The 19544-nt window shown below is 52.2% G+C and overlaps 1 protein-coding gene across 1 annotated transcript; it reads right to left on the bottom strand.

Annotated features, from left to right (window-relative positions):
• Positions 1 to 1395: 1395 nt before the first annotated feature.
• On the bottom strand, positions 1396 to 7356 carry LOC308133305 (uncharacterized protein; the record flags this gene model as incomplete). The annotated part of the gene is made up of 4 exons (XM_080500608.1): positions 7249 to 7356; positions 5854 to 5982; positions 5550 to 5761; positions 1396 to 2673 (listed from the first exon to the last, which is right to left on the bottom strand). Exons 2-4 carry the CDS (start codon positions 5957 to 5959, stop codon positions 1396 to 1398), a joined length of 1596 nt encoding a protein of 531 aa, XP_080356734.1. The 5' UTR covers positions 5960 to 5982; positions 7249 to 7356.
• Positions 7357 to 19544: the final 12188 nt, after the last annotated feature.

The following is a 19544-nucleotide window of genomic DNA, read 5'->3' as shown; positions in this document are numbered from 1 at the left end:
CAACTGTTCTGGATCAACTGTTCTAGATCAACTGTTCTGGATCAACTGTTCTGGATCAACTGTCCTAGACCAACTGTCCTAGACCAACTGTTCTGGATCAACTGTTCTGGATCAACTGTTCTAGATCAACTGTTCTAGATCAACTGTTCTGGGCCAACTGTTCTGGATCAACTGTTCTGGATCAACTGTTCTAGATCAACTGTTCTGGTTCAACTGTTCTAGATCAACTGTTCTGGATCAACTGTTCTAGATCAACTGTTCTAGATCAACTGTTCTGGATCAACTGTTCTAGATCAACTGTTCTGGATCAACTGTTCTAGATCAACTGTTCTGGATCAACTGTCCTAGACCAACTGTTCTGGATCAACTGTTCTAGATCAACTGTTCTGGACAAACTGTTCTGGACCAACTGTTCTGGACCAACTGTTCTAGATCAACTGTTCTGGACCAACTGTTCTAGATCAACTGTTCTGAATCAACTGTTCTGGACCAACTGTTCTGAATCAACTGTTCTGGACCAACTGTTCTGGACCAACTGTTCTGAATCAACTGTTCTGGACCAACTGTTCTGGACCAACTGTTCTGGGCCAACTGTTCTGGGCCAACTGTTCTGGATCAACTGTTCTAGATCAACTGTTCTAGATCAACTGTTCTGGATCAACTGTTCTGGATCAACTGTTCTAGACCAACTGTTCTAGACCAACTGTTCTAGACCAACTGTTCTAGACCAACTGTCCTAGACCAACTGTTCTAGACCAACTGTTCTAGACCAACTGTTCTAGACCAACTGTTCTAGACCAACTGTCCTAGATCAACTGTTCTGGATCAACTGTTCTGGACCAACTGTTCTAGATCAACTGTTCTGAATCAACTGTTCTGGACCAACTGTTCTGGACCAACTGTTCTGGTCCAACTGTTCTGGTCCAACTGTTCTGGTCCAACTGTTCTAGATCAACTGTTCTGGACCAACTGTTCTGGCTGGTGACGGTTTGTGGAAGTTTAGGAAACACCAGTCTCTTGATTCATTCCTGCTTTCCTTCAGTGTTTCTTGAAGCTTGATTGTTTCCATGAACGGTCGTTTCTATCTGATCTGCTGGTTTCCTACAAGAGTAAAGTCTCGGTTCTTGAACGTGGAACACGTCCTTTCCGTGACGACTTAAAAGTGTTCCTCAACTTAAAGCACCACAAAACTCCAACACGTCTTCACGGAAAGTGAAATATTTGTGGGATGCAGTGGAACAGCAGATTTCCTGAAGTCCCTGAATGTTCCACAAAGAACAAAAGAAGTTCTGAAGGAAGGTTTCACTTCTACAACCGTAAGAATGTGACTGACAGGATCCACATTCTTCTGTAGTCCTGAAGGTAAAGCGTCACTATGGAGGACCACGACGTACATCAGTGCTTCAGGGGGATTCTCTGGCTGGATCTGGTCCTGATGGTTGAGGTAGTGGTCTTGGTGTGGGCCAGGCCCTTTAAGGAGCCCCTGGACCTGCTACAACACGGACCGGGGGGTTGGTTCTGCTTGGCAGCAGCTCTGGAACCCTTCAACACTTTCTTAGTCGACGTATGAACAGAGTGACCGTCAGTTGTTGACGTGTACCTGCTGAGTCTGTCTTTAGCACCAGGCCTGGCAGGGGGACTGGGGGGTCTGGAGGGGCCGGGGGGTCTAGGGGGGCTGCAGGGGGGTCTGAGGACATGAGTGGGGCTCAGAGGTGTTGGATTGACGCTTCCAGCAGCTCCTCCAGAGGGACCCGTCTGGCGGCCTGGCTGTGGAACCGGAACCTGCTGGACTGTTTGGGGCCTTCGTTTGCAGCTCAGCAGCTTCCTGTCAGGGAGGTCAAAGGTCACCATGACATCTTGAGGTTCTACCGGAGGATCAGCGCAGTTCAGCTGATCCTCATCAGTCCAGTCTTCCTTTAAGCAACTGCTCCCGAGGTCCACCTCCCCAACAGGACCACACCCAGGTTTTAACACTTCTGTTTGCATAGGGCACCCATGGTCCAGTCCAGTAGGACACCCATGGTCCAGTCCAGTAGCGCACCCATGGTCCAGTCCAGTAGGACACCCATGGTCCAGTCCAGTAGCGCACCCATGGTCCAGTCCAGTAGGGCACCCATGGTCCAGTCCAGTAGGACACCCATGGTCCAGTCCAGTAGGGCACCCATGGTCCAGTCCAGTAGGACACCCATGGTCCAGTCCAGTCAGGTCCTGGGGGACCCCCCCGAGACCTCTGTCCAACAAGCTGCCGTCGCCTTTATACTGGAAGGTCCGACTCTTCTTTGAGGAGCGTTTCTCTGAGGCCTTTAGACTGGAGGGAGGACAGGTGTCGGGCGGTAAGCCCCGCCTCCTCCTGGACAGCCTCAGGACCAGCCCAGTCTGCTGGTCGCCCAGGGAGACACCCTGCCCCCCCCTGCGGTGACTCCCTGCTGACTTTCTGGCCGTACAGTAAATGTCGAAGACAGTCTTTTGGTGGTTGAGACGGAGGGACAGACGCTTGCTGCTGACGCCTTCCTGGGACTTGCTTTGTGGGCGGGGCCTTGCTTTACAGGTGCTGCTGGGCCCGGTGCACAACCTGGGGGGTTGTTTGCTGCTCACCCACGTTCTGGGCTTTGACGGGGCGACTGACCTTGTGCAGGGGGTTCTTTGTTCACACATTTTAGTCACCATGGCAACCTGGAACACAAAGACATGTTGAGAAGCTTTGAAGCTGAAATAGTTATGTTTGGTGAGGGTCAGGGTGAGGGTGAGGGTCAGGGATGAGAGTGATGGTGAGGGTGAGGGTGAGGGTGAGGGTGATGGTGAGGGTCAGGGTGGGTTAGGGTGAGGGTGAGGGTGATGGTGAGGGTCAGGGTGGGTTAGGGTGATGGTGAGGGTGATGGTGAGGGTCAGGGTGGGTTAGGGTGAGGGTGAGGGTGAGGGTGAGGGTGATGGTGAGGGTGATGGTGAGGGTCAGGGTGGGCTAGGGTGAGGGTGAGGGTGATGGTGAGGGTGATGGTGAGGGTGAGGGTGAGGGTGAGGGTCAGGGTCAGGGATGAGAGTGATGGTGAGGGTGATGGTGAGGGTGAGGGTGAGGGTGAGGGTGAGGGTCAGGGTGGGTTAGGGTGAGGGTGAGGGTGAGGGTGATGGTGAGGGTCAGGGTGAGGGTGATGGTGAGGGTCAGGGATGAGGGTGAGGGTGAGGGTCAGGGTCAGGGTGATGGTGAGGGTCAGGGTCAGGGTCAGGGATGAGGGTGATGGTGAGGGTCAGGGATGAGGGTGATGGTGAGGGTCAGGGTCAGGGTTAGGGTGGGTCAGGGTCAGGGTGAGGGTGAGGGTGAGGGTCAGGGTCAGGGATGAGGGTGAGGGTGATGGTGATGGTGATGGTCAGGGTGAGGGTCAGGGATGAGGGTGAGGGTCAGGGTCAGGGTGATGGTGAGGGTGAGGGTGAGGGTCAGGGTCAGGGATGAGGGTGATGGTGAGGGTGAGGGTGAGGGTCAGGGTCAGGGTGATGGTGAGGGTGAGGGTGAGGGTCAGGGTCAGGGATGAGGGTGATGGTGAGGGTCAGTGTGAGGGTGATGGTGAGGGTCAGGGTCAGGGATGAGGGTGAGGGTCAGGGTCAGGGTTAGGGTGGGTTAGGGTCAGGGTGAGGGTGAGGGTCATCGATGGTGATGGTCAGGGTCAGGGTGAGGGTGATGGTGAGGGTGATGGTCAGGGTGGGTTAGGGTGAGGGTGATGGTAAGGGTTAGGGTCAGGGTGAGGGTGAGGGTCAGGGTGAGGGTGGTGGTCAGGATCAGGGTCAGGGTGAGGGTGAGGGTCAGGGTGAGGGTGGTGGTGAGGGTAAGGGTTAGGGTGAGGGTCAGGGTTAGGGTGAGGGTGAGGGTCAGGGTCAGGGTCAGGGTGAGGGTGAGGGTCAGGGTCAGGGTCAGGGTGAGGGTCAGGGTGAGGGTCAGGGTGAGGGTCAGGGTCAGGGTGATGGTTAGGGTGATGGTGAGGGTCAGGGTGAGGGTCAGGGTCAGGGTCAGGGTGATGGTGAGGGTCAGGGTTAGTGTGGGTTAGGGTGAGGGCGATGGTGAGGGTGATGGTGAGGGTGAGGGTGAGGGTCAGGGTCAAGGTTAGGGTGGGTTAGGGTGAGGGTGATGGTGAGGGTCAGGGTGAGGGTCAGGGTGGGTTGGGGTGAGGGTGAGGGTCAGGGTTAGTGTGAGGGATGAGGGTGAGGGTCAGGGTTAGGGTTAGGGTGGGTTAGGGTGAGGGTGATGGTGAGGGTTAGGGTGGGTGAGGATGAGGGATGAGGGTCAGGGTCAGGGTGGGTTAGGGTGATGGTGAGGGTGAGGGTGAGGGTCAGGGTTAGGGTGGGTTAGGGTGAGGGTGAGAGTGATGGTGAGGGATGAGGGTGAGGGTCAGGGTCAGGGTTAGGGTGGGTTAGGGTGAGGGTGAGGGTGAGGGTGATGGTGAGGGATGAGGGTGAGGGTCAGGGTTAGGGTGGGTTAGGGTGAGGGTGAGGGTGAGGGTCAGGGTTAGGGTGGGTTAGGGTGAGGGTGAGAGTGATGGTGAGGGATGAGGGTGAGGGTCAGGGTCAGGGTTAGGGTGGGTTAGGGTGAGGGTGAGGGTGAGGGTGATGGTGAGGGATGAGGGTGAGGGTCAGGGTTAGGGTGGGTTAGGGTGAGGGTGAGGGTGAGGGATGAGGGTCAGGGTTAGGGTGGGTTAGGGTGAGGGTGAGGGTGAGGGTGATGGTGAGGGATGAGGGTGAGGGTCAGGGTTAGGGTGGGTTAGGGTGAGGGTGAGGGATGAGGGTCAGGGTCAGGGTGAGGGTGAGGGTGAGGGTGATGGTGAGGGATGAGGGTGAGGGTCAGGGTCAGGGTGGGTTAGGGTGAGGGTGAGGGTGAGGGTGAGGGTCAGGGTTAGGGTGGGTTAGGGTGAGGGTGAGGGTGAGGGTGAGGGATGAGGGTCAGGGTCAGGGTGGGTGAGGGTGAGGGTGAGGGTTAGGGTGAGGGATGAGGGTCAGGGTCAGGGTGGGTGAGGGTGAGGGTCAGGGTGGGTGAGGGTGAGGGTGAGGGTTAGGGTGAGGGTGAGGGATGAGGGTGAGGGTCAGGGTCAGGGTTAGGGTGGGTTAGGGTGATGGTGAGGGTTAGGGTGAGGGTGAGGGTGAGGGATGAGGGTCAGGGTCAGGGTGGGTGAGGGTTAGGGTGAGGGTGATGGTGAGGGATGAGGGTGAGGGTCAGGGTCAGGGTTAGGGTGGGTTAGGGTGATGGTGAGGGTTAGGGTCAGGGTCAGGGTGGGTTAGGGTGATGGTGAGGGTTAGGGTCAGGGTCAGGGTGGGTTAGGGTGATGGTGAGGGTTAGGGTCAGGGTCAGGGTGGGTTAGGGTGATGGTGAGGGTGATGGTGAGAGTGAGGGATGAGGGTCAGGGTCAGGGTCAGGGTGGGTGAGGGTGAGGGTTAGGGTCAGGGTCAGGGTCAGGGTGGGTGAGGGTGATGGTGAGGGTCAGGGTGTGGGTGAGGGTTTTCCTACTTGGTGTTTTCAAAGTAAAAGCCTCTGCTGACTGCAGGTGACGTCTTCCTGTTTCCACACAAACCTTCACATGGACCTTTTTGTCCTGGACCTCCAGAGGGACCTGCCGGGGTCTGGGGACGACCCTGTCCAGACCCCCACCTCCGTCCTCCTGCTTCTCCTCGGTCCTGGACCGGCGCTGCCCCTCCTCCTCCGTCACCTCCTCCACCCTCCTGTGGGTGGCAGCAGGGTAGAAGGCCTCCACCAGCCTGGACCTCCGTCGTCCAGACGGACAGTCTGGAAGAGCAGACGTAGCGACTGAGTCGTCACTTTGAGCCGCGACTCGCCGGAGCGACTCGCCGGAGCGACTCCAGAGTCCAGAGGTTCACCTGTGAAGGTCCTGAACACGCCCAGGTCCGTCTCCATGACGACGGCTCTACGGCCGCTGGACAGGCAGGAAGTCTTCCTCCGCCGCCGGCTCGCCAAGAAGGCCATGTTGCTCGGCAACGCCGCGGAATCTGAGGAGCAAAGTGAGACGTTCTCCGTCAGCAACAGACCTGGTCTGTGCTGCACCGTCACCTCCGTCACCACACGCTCCACCTTCCAGCTTCTCTATCTGGGAGCAAAGGAGTGTTGAAGGTTGCTACTGCTGACCAGTGACGGCGGCAACGCGTTGATTAGCAACGCGTTGACACGTTGATTAGCAACACGTTGATTAGCAACACGTTGATTAGCAACGCGCTGATTAGCAACACATTGTTTGGAAACACGCTGATTAGCAACGCGCTGATTAGCAACGCGTTGACATGTTGATTAGCAACACGTTGATTAGCAACACGTTGATTAGCAACGCGCTGATTAGCAACACGTTGATTAGCAACGCGCTGATTAGCAACACATTGTTTGGCAACACGCTGATTAGCAACGCGCTGATTAGCAACGCGTTGACATGTTGATTAGCAACGCGCTGATTAGCAACACATTGTTTGGCAACACGCTGATTAGCAACGCGCTGATTAGCAACGCGTTGACATGTTGATTAGCAACGCGCTGATTAGCAACACATTGTTTGGCAACACGCTGATTAGCAACACGTTGATTAGCAACGCGTTGATTAACAACGCGCTGACATGTTGATTAGCAACACGCTGATTAGCAACACGTTGATTAGCAACACGTTGATTAGCAACGCGTTGATTAGCAACGCGCTGATTAGCAACGCGTTGATTAGCAACACGTTGATTAGCAACGCGCTGATTAGCAACGCGTTGATTAGCAACGCGTTGATTAGCAACACGTTGATTAGCAACGCGTTGACATGTTGATTAGCAACGCGCTGATTAGCAACACATTGTTTGGCAACACGCTGATTAGCAACACGTTGATTAGCAACGCGTTGATTAACAACGCGCTGACATGTTGATTAGCAACACGCTGATTAGCAACACGTTGATTAGCAACACGTTGATTAGCAACGCGTTGATTAGCAACGCGCTGATTAGCAACGCGTTGATTAGCAACACGTTGATTAGCAACGCGCTGATTAGCAACGCGTTGATTAGCAACGCGTTGATTAGCAACACGTTGATTAGCAACGCGTTGACATGTTGATTAGCAACACGTTGATTAGCAACGCGTTGACATGTTGATTAGCAACACGTTGATTAGCAACGCGTTGACATGTTGATTAGCAACACGTTACTCTCATATGCACACCTCTTTCACTAACTAGTAATGTAACGAGTTACTATTTCCACAGCAGTAATCAGATTACAGTTACCGACCTCTCAAGCAGAGGAAGGACAGGAAGTCTTCAGTCTTGGGTTGACGTCTGGTCAAACATGAGACGACGTCCAGGCTGGTCTGGGACGACGCTGAAGGTCCTGGGGAGCCGGGGGGGGACTGGGGGGGGGACTGGGCGAACTTCCTCTGAGCCTGCAGCCGGGGTCTGGACACACACACACACACACACACACACACACACACACACACACACACACACACAATGAAACTCGTCTCCTAGAGCAGTGGTTCCTAACCTGGGAGCCCCCATGGGGGGGCCAAACATTCATGGGTCATGAAGTCTCCCTGATTTTATCATAACATTTGCCTGGTCGGGACCTGGTCTGGACCTGGTCTGGACGTGGATGGGACCTGATCGGGACCTGGACGGGACCAGGTCGGGACCTGATCCTGACCTGATCCGGACCTGGTCCGGACCTGGTCGGGACCTGGTCGGGACCTGGTCCGGACCTGATCTGATCCGGACCTGGTCCGGACCTGGTCGGGACCTGATCGGGACCTGATCCGGACCTGGTCGGGACCTGGCCGGGACCTGGTCGGGACCTGATCGGGACCTGATCGGGACCTGGTCGGGACCTGATCGGGACCTGATCGGGACCTGATCGGGACCTGATCCGGACCTGGTCCGGACCTGGTCGGGACCTGGCCGGGACCTGGTCGGGACCTGATCCGGACCTGGTCGGGACCTGGTCGGGACCTGGTCGGGACCTGATCCGGACCTGGTCGGGACCTGGTCGGGACCTGGTCCGGACCTGGTCGGGACCTGATCGGGACCTGGTCGGGACCTGGTCCGGACCTGGTCGGGACCTGGTCGGGACCTGGTCGGGACCTGATCCGGACCTGGTCGGGACCTGATCCGGACCTGATCGGGACCTGATCGGAACCTGGTCGGGACCTGGTCGGGACCTGATCGGGACCTGGTCGGGACCTGATCGGAACCTGGTCGGGACCTGGTCGGGACCTGGTCCGGACCTGGTCGGGACCTGGTCGGGACCTGGTCGGGACCTGGTCGGGACCTGGTCGGGACCTGATCCGGACCTGATCCGGACCTGATCCGGACCTGGTCGGGACCTGGTCCGGACCTGGTCGGGACCTGGTCCGGACCTGGTCGGGACCTGGTCGGGACCTGGTCCGGACCTGGTCGGACTGAGAGAGGACCCACCAGGAAACTTTCTATTTCTAAATCCTACGACTGTTAAAGTATTATGACGTTTCTTCTTCACTTCTCTGATTTCTGTTGTAAACAAAGAAGACCAGCTCGGCCCACATGAACAACAAAACAAGATGTTGTGGAGAGGACTTCTACTTCTACTTCTACTTGTACTTGTACTTGTACTTGTACTTGTACTTGTACTTGTACTTGTACTTGTACTTCTACCTCCAGCCACAGGTCCACACGGGTTACCTTCTGCTCGACAGGCCATGTTTGCAGTGGTAGAAGCAGGAAGTGGGACGGCGTCCAGAGATCAAAGGCCAAGTCCAGCTGGGCCCAGGTGGGAGGAGGGCCAGACCCCGGTCCACCCCGGTCCCCACTGGACAAGGACATCCTGTGTAAACAACAACAATACTAGAATCAAGTCCTCGTCAACAGGTTCCAACACAAACACCAGATATTGTGACGATTTACAAATAAAGCAAACTCTTGTTTTTCATTCTCAATGATGACGAACACTTAATGTTACTACAAGACCTTCAAAATAAACTTCCCAGGTAGCACTTCTGCAGGGAATAAAACAATCACCAAAACAAGGGCTTTACTACTCATTACTCATTACCACTCTTTACTCATTATCACTCTGTACTCATTATCACTCTTTACTCATTATCACTCTTTACCACTCATTATCACTCTGTACCACTCTTTACTCATTACCACTCTTTACTCATTACCACTCTTTACTCATTACCACTCTTTACTCATTATCACTCATTACCACTCATTATCACTCTGTACCACTCTTTACTCATTACCACTCTTTACTCATTACCACTCTTTACTCATTATCACTCTTTACCACTCATTATCACTCTGTACCACTCTTTACTCATTACCACTCTTTACTCATTACCACTCTTTACTCATTATCACTCTTTACCACTCATTATCACTCTTTACTACTCATTACTACTCATTACTACTCATTACCACTCATTACCACTCATTACCACTCTTTACTACTCATTACTACTCATTACTACTCATTACTACTCATTACCACTCATTACCACTCATTACCACTCTTTACTACTCATTACCACTCATTATCACTCATTACTACTCATTATCACTCTGTACCACTCTTTACTCATTACCACTCTTTACTCATTACCACTCTTTACTCATTATCACTCATTACCACTCTTTACTACTCATTACTACTCATTACTACTCATTACTACTCATTACCACTCATTACCACTCTTTACTACTCATTACTACTCATTACCACTCATTACCACTCATTACCACTCTTTACTACTCATTACCACTCATTATCACTCATTACTACTCATTACCACTCTTTACTACTCATTACCACTCATTATCACTCATTACTACTCATTACTACTCATTACCACTCATTACCACTCATTATCACTCTTTACTACTCATTACTACTCATTATCACTCATTACTACTCATTATCACTCTTTACCACTCATTATCACTCTGTACCACTCATTACTCATTACCACTCTTTACTCATTATCACTCTTTACTACTCATTATCACTCATTACCACTCATTATCACTCTTTACTACTCATTACTACTCATTATCACTCTTTACTACTCATTACTACTCATTATCACTCATTACTACTCATTACTACTCATTATCACTCTTTACTACTCATTACTACTCATTATCACTCATTACCACTCATTACCACTCATTATCACTCATTACCACTCATTATCACTCTTTACTACTCATTACCACTCTTTACTACTCATTATCACTCATTACCACTCATTATCACTCTTTACTACTCATTATCACTCTTTACTACCGGTACTCATTACCACTCATTATCACTCTTTACTACTCATTACTACTCATTATCACTCATTACCACTCATTATCACTCTTTACTACTCATTATCACTCATTATCACTCATTACTACTCATTACTACTCATTACCACTCTTTACTACTCATTATCACTCTTTACTACTCATTATCACTCTTTACTACTCATTACCACTCATTATCACTCATTACCACTCATTACCACTCTTTACTACTCATTACTACTCATTATCACTCTTTACTACTCATTATCACTCTTTACTACTCATTATCACTCTTTACTACTCATTTCTACTCATTACCACTCTTTACTACTCATTATCACTCTTTACTACTCATTATCACTCTTTACTACTCATTACTACTCATTACCACTCTTTACTACTCATTATCACTCTTTACTACTCATTATCACTCTTTACTACTCATTATCACTCTTTACTACTCATTTCTACTCATTACCACTCTTTACTACTCATTATCACTCTTTACTACTCATTATCACTCTTTACTACTCATTACTACTCATTACCACTCTTTACTACTCATTATCACTCATTACTACTCATTATCACTCATTACTACTCATTATCACTCATTACTACTCATTATCACTCTTTACCACTCATTACTACTCATTACCACTCATTATCACTCTTTACTACTCATTACTACTCATTACCACTCATTACCACTCTTTACTACTCATTATCACTCTTTACTACTCATTACCACTCTTTACTACTCATTATCACTCATTACTACTCATTATCACTCATTACTACTCATTATCACTCATTACTACTCATTATCACTCTTTACCACTCATTACTACTCATTACCACTCATTATCACTCTTTACTACTCATTACCACTCTTTACTACTCATTACCACTCATTATCACTCATTACTACTCATTACCACTCATTATCACTCTTTACTACTCATTACTACTCATTACCACTCATTACCACTCTTTACTACTCATTATCACTCTTTACTACTCATTACCACTCTTTACTACTCATTATCACTCATTACTACTCATTATCACTCATTACTACTCATTATCACTCATTACTACTCATTATCACTCTTTACCACTCATTACTACTCATTACCACTCATTATCACTCTTTACTACTCATTACCACTCTTTACTACTCTTTACTACTCATTATCACTCATTATGACTCTGAGGCAGGTGGAGGACATGAGGGAGGTGGAGGACAGGAGGGAGGTGGAGGACATGAGGCAGGTGGAGGACATGAGGCAGGTGGAGGACATGAGGGAGGTGGAGGACAGGAGGGAGGTGGAGGACATGAGGGAGGTGGAGGACAGGAGGGAGGTGGAGGACATGAGGGAGGTGGAGGACAGGAGGGAGGTGGAGGACATGAGGGAGGTGGAGGACATGAGGCAGGTGGAGGACAGGAGGGAGGTGGAGGACATGAGGGAGGTGGAGGACATGAGGCAGGTGGAGGACATGAGGCAGGTGGAGGACAGGAGGGAGGTGGAGGACATGAGGGAGGTGGAGGACATGAGGCAGGTGGAGGACATGAGGCAGGTGGAGGACAGGAGGGAGGTGGAGGACATGAGGCAGGTGGAGGACATGAGGGAGGTGGAGGACATGAGGGAGGTGGAGGACAGGAGGGAGGTGGAGGACATGAGGGAGGTGGAGGACATGAGGCAGGTGGAGGACAGGAGGGAGGTGGAGGACAGGAGGGAGGTGGAGGACATGAGGCAGGTGGAGGACAGGAGGGAGGTGGAGGACAGGAGGGAGGTGGAGGACATGAGGCAGGTGGAGGACATGAGGGAGGTGGAGGACAGGAGGGAGGTGGAGGACATGAGGGAGGTGGAGGACATGAGGCAGGTGGAGGACATGAGGGAGGTGGAGGACAGGAGGGAGGTGGAGGACATGAGGCAGGTGGAGGACAGGAGGGAGGTGGAGGACAGGAGGGAGGTGGAGGACATGAGGCAGGTGGAGGACAGGAGGGAGGTGGAGGACAGGAGGGAGGTGGAGGACATGAGGCAGGTGGAGGACATGAGGGAGGTGGAGGACAGGAGGGAGGTGGAGGACATGAGGGAGGTGGAGGACATGAGGCAGGTGGAGGACATGAGGGAGGTGGAGGACAGGAGGGAGGTGGAGGACATGAGGCAGGTGGAGGACCGGAGGGAGGTGGAGGACAGGAGGGAGGTGGAGGACATGAGGCAGGTGGAGGACATGAGGCAGGTGGAGGACATGAGGGAGGTGGAGGACATGAGGCAGGTGGAGGACATGAGGCAGGTGGAGGACAGGAGGGAGGTGGAGGACCTGTGAGGCTGCGGGGGCCTCGGGTCCTCAGCGTCCTGGTGGTGACGGAGCAACTCTGCAGCGTCACTGAAGACGTGAGACGTTTGTCCACCAGGAGCTTCACTGGTTCTGGACATTCTGTGTTCATCGATGGATCCTGTGCTTTGTGTGAGCGGAGGGTCCTGGTGGACGAGGACGTCCCTGGAGGACGTGTGGGGTTCCTTGGTGACGTCCTGGACTGTTTCTCCATCTTCTGGACCGACGTCCTACATCTCTTCACGTCCGGCTGCTGGTTTGGCCGCCGTCCACTGTCCGGCCGCCGTCCACTGTCCAGCCGCGGTCCACTGTCCCGCCGCCGTCCACTGTCCCGCCGCGGTCCACTGTCCAGCCGCGGTCCACTGTCCGGCCGCCGTCCACTGTCCAGCCGCCGCCCGGTGTCCGGCCGCCGTCCACTGTCCAGCCGCCGCCCGGTGTCCGGCCGCCGTCCACTGTCCAGCCGCCGCCCGGTGTCCAGCCGCCGCCCAGAGTCCAGCCGCCGTCCACCGTCCAGCCGCCGTCCACCGTCCAGCCGCCGTCCACTGTCCCGCCGCCGCCCGGTGTCCGGCCGAGCCAAGTCACTTGTACTTCTGCAGGTGTTTTTGCGCGTCTCGGCCTTCGGGGGGCGGCGGAGGACCGGCTGGGGGCCGCAGGGCGTCCTGGAGCGGCCCTGGGGGACCGGCTGGGGGCCACAGGGCGTCCTGGAGCGGCCCTGGGGGACCGGCTGGGGGACACCTTTAGTCTTCGGAGGGTTTTTCAAGGCCAGGTTCCGAACACGGTTCCGTAAGAGCTTATGAGAGGAACCGTTCTGGTCCCGGAACTCCCTGAGGGACAGGAAGAGGACTTTGCGGACCAGACGTTCTTCACACCACGGAACCCCGTCACTGCTGTCCTGCACACACACACACCAGGGGGCCGTGAGACCAGGGGGACCGCCTGGGCCGGGAGACCAGGGGGACCGCCTGGGCCGGGAGACCAGGGGGACCGCCTGGGCCGTGAGACCAGGGGGACCGCCTGGGCCGGGAGACCAGGGGGACCGCCTGGGCCGGGTAACAAGCTGGAGTACAACCATCACTATTAGTTCCTGCACCACAGGGGGTCTGAACCCTGAACCCTGGACCTGAACCCTTAACCATGAACCTGAACCCTTAACCCAGAACCCAGAACCCTGGACCCTGAACCCTGAACCTGAACCCTGGACCTGAACCCTTAACCCTGGACCTGAACCCTTAACCCTGGACCTGAACCCTTAACCCTGGACCTGAACCCTTAACCCTGAACCCTGGACCCTGGACCTGAACTCTGGACCTGAACCCTGGACCCTGGACCCTGAACCTGGACCCTGAACCTAGACCCTGAACCTGGACCCTGAACCTGGACCCCCAGACACCATGTCAGGTTCTTCAGCCAATCACATCTCGGTTCTTTACGTCAGAACATCTAGACGTTCAGGACTCAGTTCTCTGGTTCTGCTGAACCTGGATCCTAATGACCACCAGATCAAAGTACTGGTACACAAGTACACACAATATAGGATGTACTTTATAGTACATATTACAGTAAACATTTATACTATAGTACTTCACTACTCTAAACAAGTACATAGAATATAGTATAGATGTGTACTTCACTACTCTAAACAAGTACATAGAATATAGTATAGATGTGTACTTCACTACTCTAAACAAGTACATAGAATATAGTATAGATGTGTACTTCACTACTCTAAACAAGTACATAGAATATAGTATAGATGTGTACTTCACTACTCTAAACAAGTACATAGAATATAGTATAGATGTGTACTTCACTACTCTAAACAAGTACATAGAATATAGTATAGATGTGTACTTCACTACTCTAAACAAGTACATAGAATATAGTATAGATGTGTACTTCACTACTCTAAACAAGTACATAGAATATAGTATAGATGTGTACTTCACTACTCTAAACAAGTACATAGAATATAGTATAGATGTGTACTTCACTACTCTAAACAAGTACATAGAATATAGTATAGATGTGTACTTCACTACTCTAAACAAGTACATAGAATATAGTATAGATGTGTACTTCACTACTCTAAACAAGTACATAGAATATAGTATAGATGTGTACTTCACTACTCTAAACAAGTACATAGAATATAGTATAGATGTGTACTTCACTACTCTAAACAAGTACATAGAATATAGTATAGATGTGTACTTCACTACTCTAAACAAGTACATAGAATATAGTATAGATGTGTACTTCACTACTCTAAACAAGTACACAGAATATAGTATAGATGTGTACTTCACTACTCTAAACAAGTACATAGAATATAGTATAGATGTGTACTTCACTACTCTAAACGCTTCATGAAGCCGCTGGAAGAGACAAAAAGCAGAAACGTCTTCAAAGCAGCTCAAGGAGGACAGAACATGTCCAAAAGTGTCCCTGAGCAGCAAAGAGGGACGAAGACGACTAAAATCCTCTGATTCAGCAGAAAACCAAAGATGTTACTAGTTAGGGTTACTAGTTAGGGTTACTAGTTAGGGTTACTAGTTACTATTGATAAAACACAAGAACAACATTCTCACTGTTTTAGAGGAAATAGAAGAAAAACCAAACGTCTGAGGTCACGTGACTGTTTGACATCATGTCTGTCTTTAATGAGTCTTTATGTCTCCGGAGACACTCAGAAGACTCAAGACAGACGACTCAGAAGACAGAAGACTCAGAATACAGAAGACAAAAGACAAGACTCAGAAGACAGAAGACTTATAAGACAGAAGACTTATAAGACAGAAGACAGAAGACTTGGAAGACAGAAGACTCAGTAGACAGAAGACTCAGAAGACAGAAGACTCAGAAGACAGAAGACAAAAGACAAGACTCAGAAGACAGAAGACTTATAAGACAGAAGACTTATAAGACAGAAGACAGAAGACTTGGAAGACAGAAGACTCAGTAGACAGAAGACTCAGAAGACAGAAGACTCAGAAGACAGAAGACAAAAGACAAGACTCAGAAGACAGAAGACTTATAAGACAGAAGACTTATAAGACAGAAGACAGAAGACTTGGAAGACAGAAGACTCAGTAGACAGAAGACTCAGAAGACAGAAGACTCAGAAGACAGACGACTCAGAAGACAGAAGACTCAGAAGACAGACGACTCAGAAGACAGAAGACAGAAGACAGACGACTCAGAAGACAGAAGACTCAGAAGACAGAAGACTCAGAAGACAGAAGACAGAAGACTCAGAAGACAGAATACTCAGAAGACAGAAGACAGACAACTCAGAAGACAGAAGACTCAGAAGACAGACGACTCAGAAGACAGAAGACAGACAACTCAGAAGACAGAAGACTCAGAAGACAGACGACTCAGAAGACAGAAGACAGACGACTCAGAAGACAGAAGACTCAGAAGACAGAAGACAGACGACTCAGAAGACTCAGAAGACAGAAGACAGACGACTCAGAAGACAGAAGACAGAAGACAGAAGACTCAGAAGACAAAAACAGACGATGTGAAGTTGATGAAGTGTGAATGTTGATATTTAACGTACATATTTCTTCTTGATGATGTTCCTCCGGGGCCGGTCGCTACTCATCTCGCCACTTCCTGTTTCCTGTGTCACTTCCTCTTCTGTCCTACTGGCAACATGGAAACATGACGAGTTCCTCCTGGAAAGAAGGGAAGAGAAGACATGTGGTCCGGGGGAAACGTGTGTCACACACATAACGGTCCGGGGGAAACGTGTGTCACACACATAACGGTCCGGGGGAAACGTGTGTCACACACATAACGGTCCGGGGGAAACGTGTGTCACGTGTGTCACACACATAACGGTCCGGGGGAAACGTGTGTCACACACATAACGGTCCGGGGGAAACGTGTGTCACACACATAACGGTCCGGGGGAAACGTGTGTCACACACATAACGGTCCGGGGGAAACGTGTGTCACACACATAACGGTCCGGGGGAAACGTGTGTCACGTGTGTCACACACATAACGGTCCGGGGGAAACGTGTGTCACACACATAACGGTCCGGGGGAAACGTGTGTCACACACATAACGGTCCGGGGGAAACGTGTGTCACACACATAACGGTCCGGGGGAAACGTGTGTCACGTGTGTCACACACATAACGGTCCGGAGGAAACGTGTGTCACGTGTGTCACACACATAACGGTCCGGGGGAAACGTGTGTCACACACATAACGGTCCGGGGGAAACGTGTGTCACACACATAACGGTCTGGAGGAAACGTGTGTCACACACATAACGGTCCGGGGGAAACGCGTGTCACACACATAACGGTCCGGGGGAAACGCGTGTCACACACATAACGGTCCGGGGGAAACGTGTGTCACACACATAACGGTCCGGGGGAAACGCGTGTCACACACATAACGGTCCGGAGGAAACGTGTGTCACGTGTGTCACACACATAACGGTCCGGGGGAAACGTGTGTCACGTGTGTCACACACATAACGGTCCGGGGGAAACGTGTGTCACACACATAACGGTCCGGGGGAAACGTGTGTCACACACATAACGGTCCGGGGGAAACGTGTGTCACACACATAACGGTCCGGGGGAAACGTGTGTCACGTGTGTCACACACATAACGGTCCGGAGGAAACGTGTGTCACGTGTGTCACACACATAACGGTCCGGGGGAAACGTGTGTCACACACATAACGGTCCGGGGGAAACGTGTGTCACACACATAACGGTCTGGAGGAAACGTGTGTCACACACATAACGGTCCGGGGGAAACGCGTGTCACACACATAACGGTCCGGGGGAAACGCGTGTCACACACATAACGGTCCGGGGGAAACGTGTGTCACACACATAACGGTCCGGGGGAAACGCGTGTCACACACATAACGGTCCGGGGGAAACGTGTGTCACACACATAACGGTCCGGGGGAAACGTGTGTCACACACATAACGGTCCGGGGGAAACGTGTGTCACGTGTGTCACACACATAACGGTCCGGGGGAAACGTGTGTCACACACATAACGGTCCGGGGGAAACGTGTGTCACACACATAACGGTCCGGGGGAAACGTGTGTCACGTGTGTCACACACATAACGGTCCGGGGGAAACGTGTGTCACACACATAACGGTCCGGGGGAAACGTGTGTCACACACATAACGGTCCGGGGGAAACGTGTGTCACACACATAACGGTCCGGGGGAAACGTGTGTCACGTGTGTCACACACATAACGGTCCGGGGGAAACGTGTGTCACACACATAACGGTCCGGGGGAAACGTGTGTCACACACATAACGGTCCGGGGGAAACGTGTGTCACACACATAACGGTCCGGGGGAAACGTGTGTCACACACATAACGGTCTGGAGGAAACGTGTGTCACACACATAACGGTCCGGGGGAAACGCGTGTCACACACATAACGGTCCGGGGGAAACGCGTGTCACACACATAACGGTCCGGGGGAAACGTGTGTCACACACATAACGGTCCGGGGGAAACGTGTGTCACACACATAACGGTCCGGGGGAAACGTGTGTCACACACATAACGGTCCGGGGGAAACGTGTGTCACACACATAACGGTCCGGGGGAAACGTGTGTCACACACATAACGGTCCAGAGGAAACGTGTGTCACACACATAACGGTCCGGAGGAAACGTGTGTCACACACATAACGGTCAGGGGGAAACGTGTGTCACACACATAACGGTCAGGGGGAAACGTGTGTCACACACATAACGGTCCGGAGGAAACGTGTGTCACACACATAACGGTCCGGGGGAAACGTGTGTCACACACATAACGGTCCGGAGGAAACGTGTGTCACACACATAACGGTCAGGGGGAAACGTGTGTCACACACATAACGGTCCGGGGGAAACGTGTGTCACACACATAACGGTCCGGAGGAAACGTGTGTCACACACATAACGGTCCGGGGGAAACGTGTGTCACACACATAACGGTCCGGGGGAAACGTGTGTCACACACATAACGGTCAGGGGGAAACGTGTGTCACACACATAACGGTCAGGGGGAAACGTGTGTCACACACATAGCGGTCCGGGGGAAACGTGTGTCACACACATAACGGTCAGGGGGAAACATGGTGCAGGAAACAGAACAGAGGTTGGTGAAAGTCCCTTCAGATTAAAAGCCTGGAGACAAAATGTCCTCCAGGAATTAAAGGAACAGAGAAAAGCCTCCAGAGTTCCAGGAGGAACCAGAAACAGGCCGGACCACATGTTTCACACCCTGCTGTTCTGAGGTCTGGTTCTCCATCAGCGGGTGGAGCAGCGGGGGTGGAGCAGCAGGGGTGGAGCAGGTGGAGCAGTGGTGGTGGAGCAGCGGTGATGGAGCAGCGGGTGGAGCAGCAGTGATGGAGCAGCGGGTGGAGCAGCAGTGATGGAGCAGCAGTGATGGAGCAGCAGTGATGGAGCAGTGGGTGGAGCAGCAGTGATGGAGCCTCACGAGCCATTGAAAGGGAGAAAAACGCTCCACTTCACCGGAACTGAACCAGCTGCACTGGTGGGGGTCGCTGCAGGACCTGGACCTGGACCCGGACCCGGACCCGGACCCGGACCTGGACCCGCACCTGGACCTGGACCTGGACCTGGACCTGGACCTGGACCTGGACCCGAACATGAACATGAACATGAACCGGACTCACGAGCGGGTCCGCAGCAGGAGGTCCGACTGGAACAAAGCGCCGCTGCAGGTCCGGACCTCCTCAGGGACTCTGATCCGGATCAGATCCGTCCAGCGGGTCCAGACGAGCTGCAGACAATGTCGGGCAGGAAGCCGGCGGGGGGGGGCACGTGACGCACCACCTCCCAGTGGGCGGGGCCGCGTGACACTCTGCTGACGGTCCTATCAGAAACACCGCGTCCCTCCATC

The sequence above is a fragment of the Blennius ocellaris genome (genome assembly GCF_963422515.1).
Source record: "Blennius ocellaris genome assembly, chromosome: 8".
Taxonomy (NCBI): domain Eukaryota; kingdom Metazoa; phylum Chordata; class Actinopteri; order Blenniiformes; family Blenniidae; genus Blennius; species Blennius ocellaris.
This window is presented reverse-complemented; position numbering and strand designations above follow the sequence as displayed.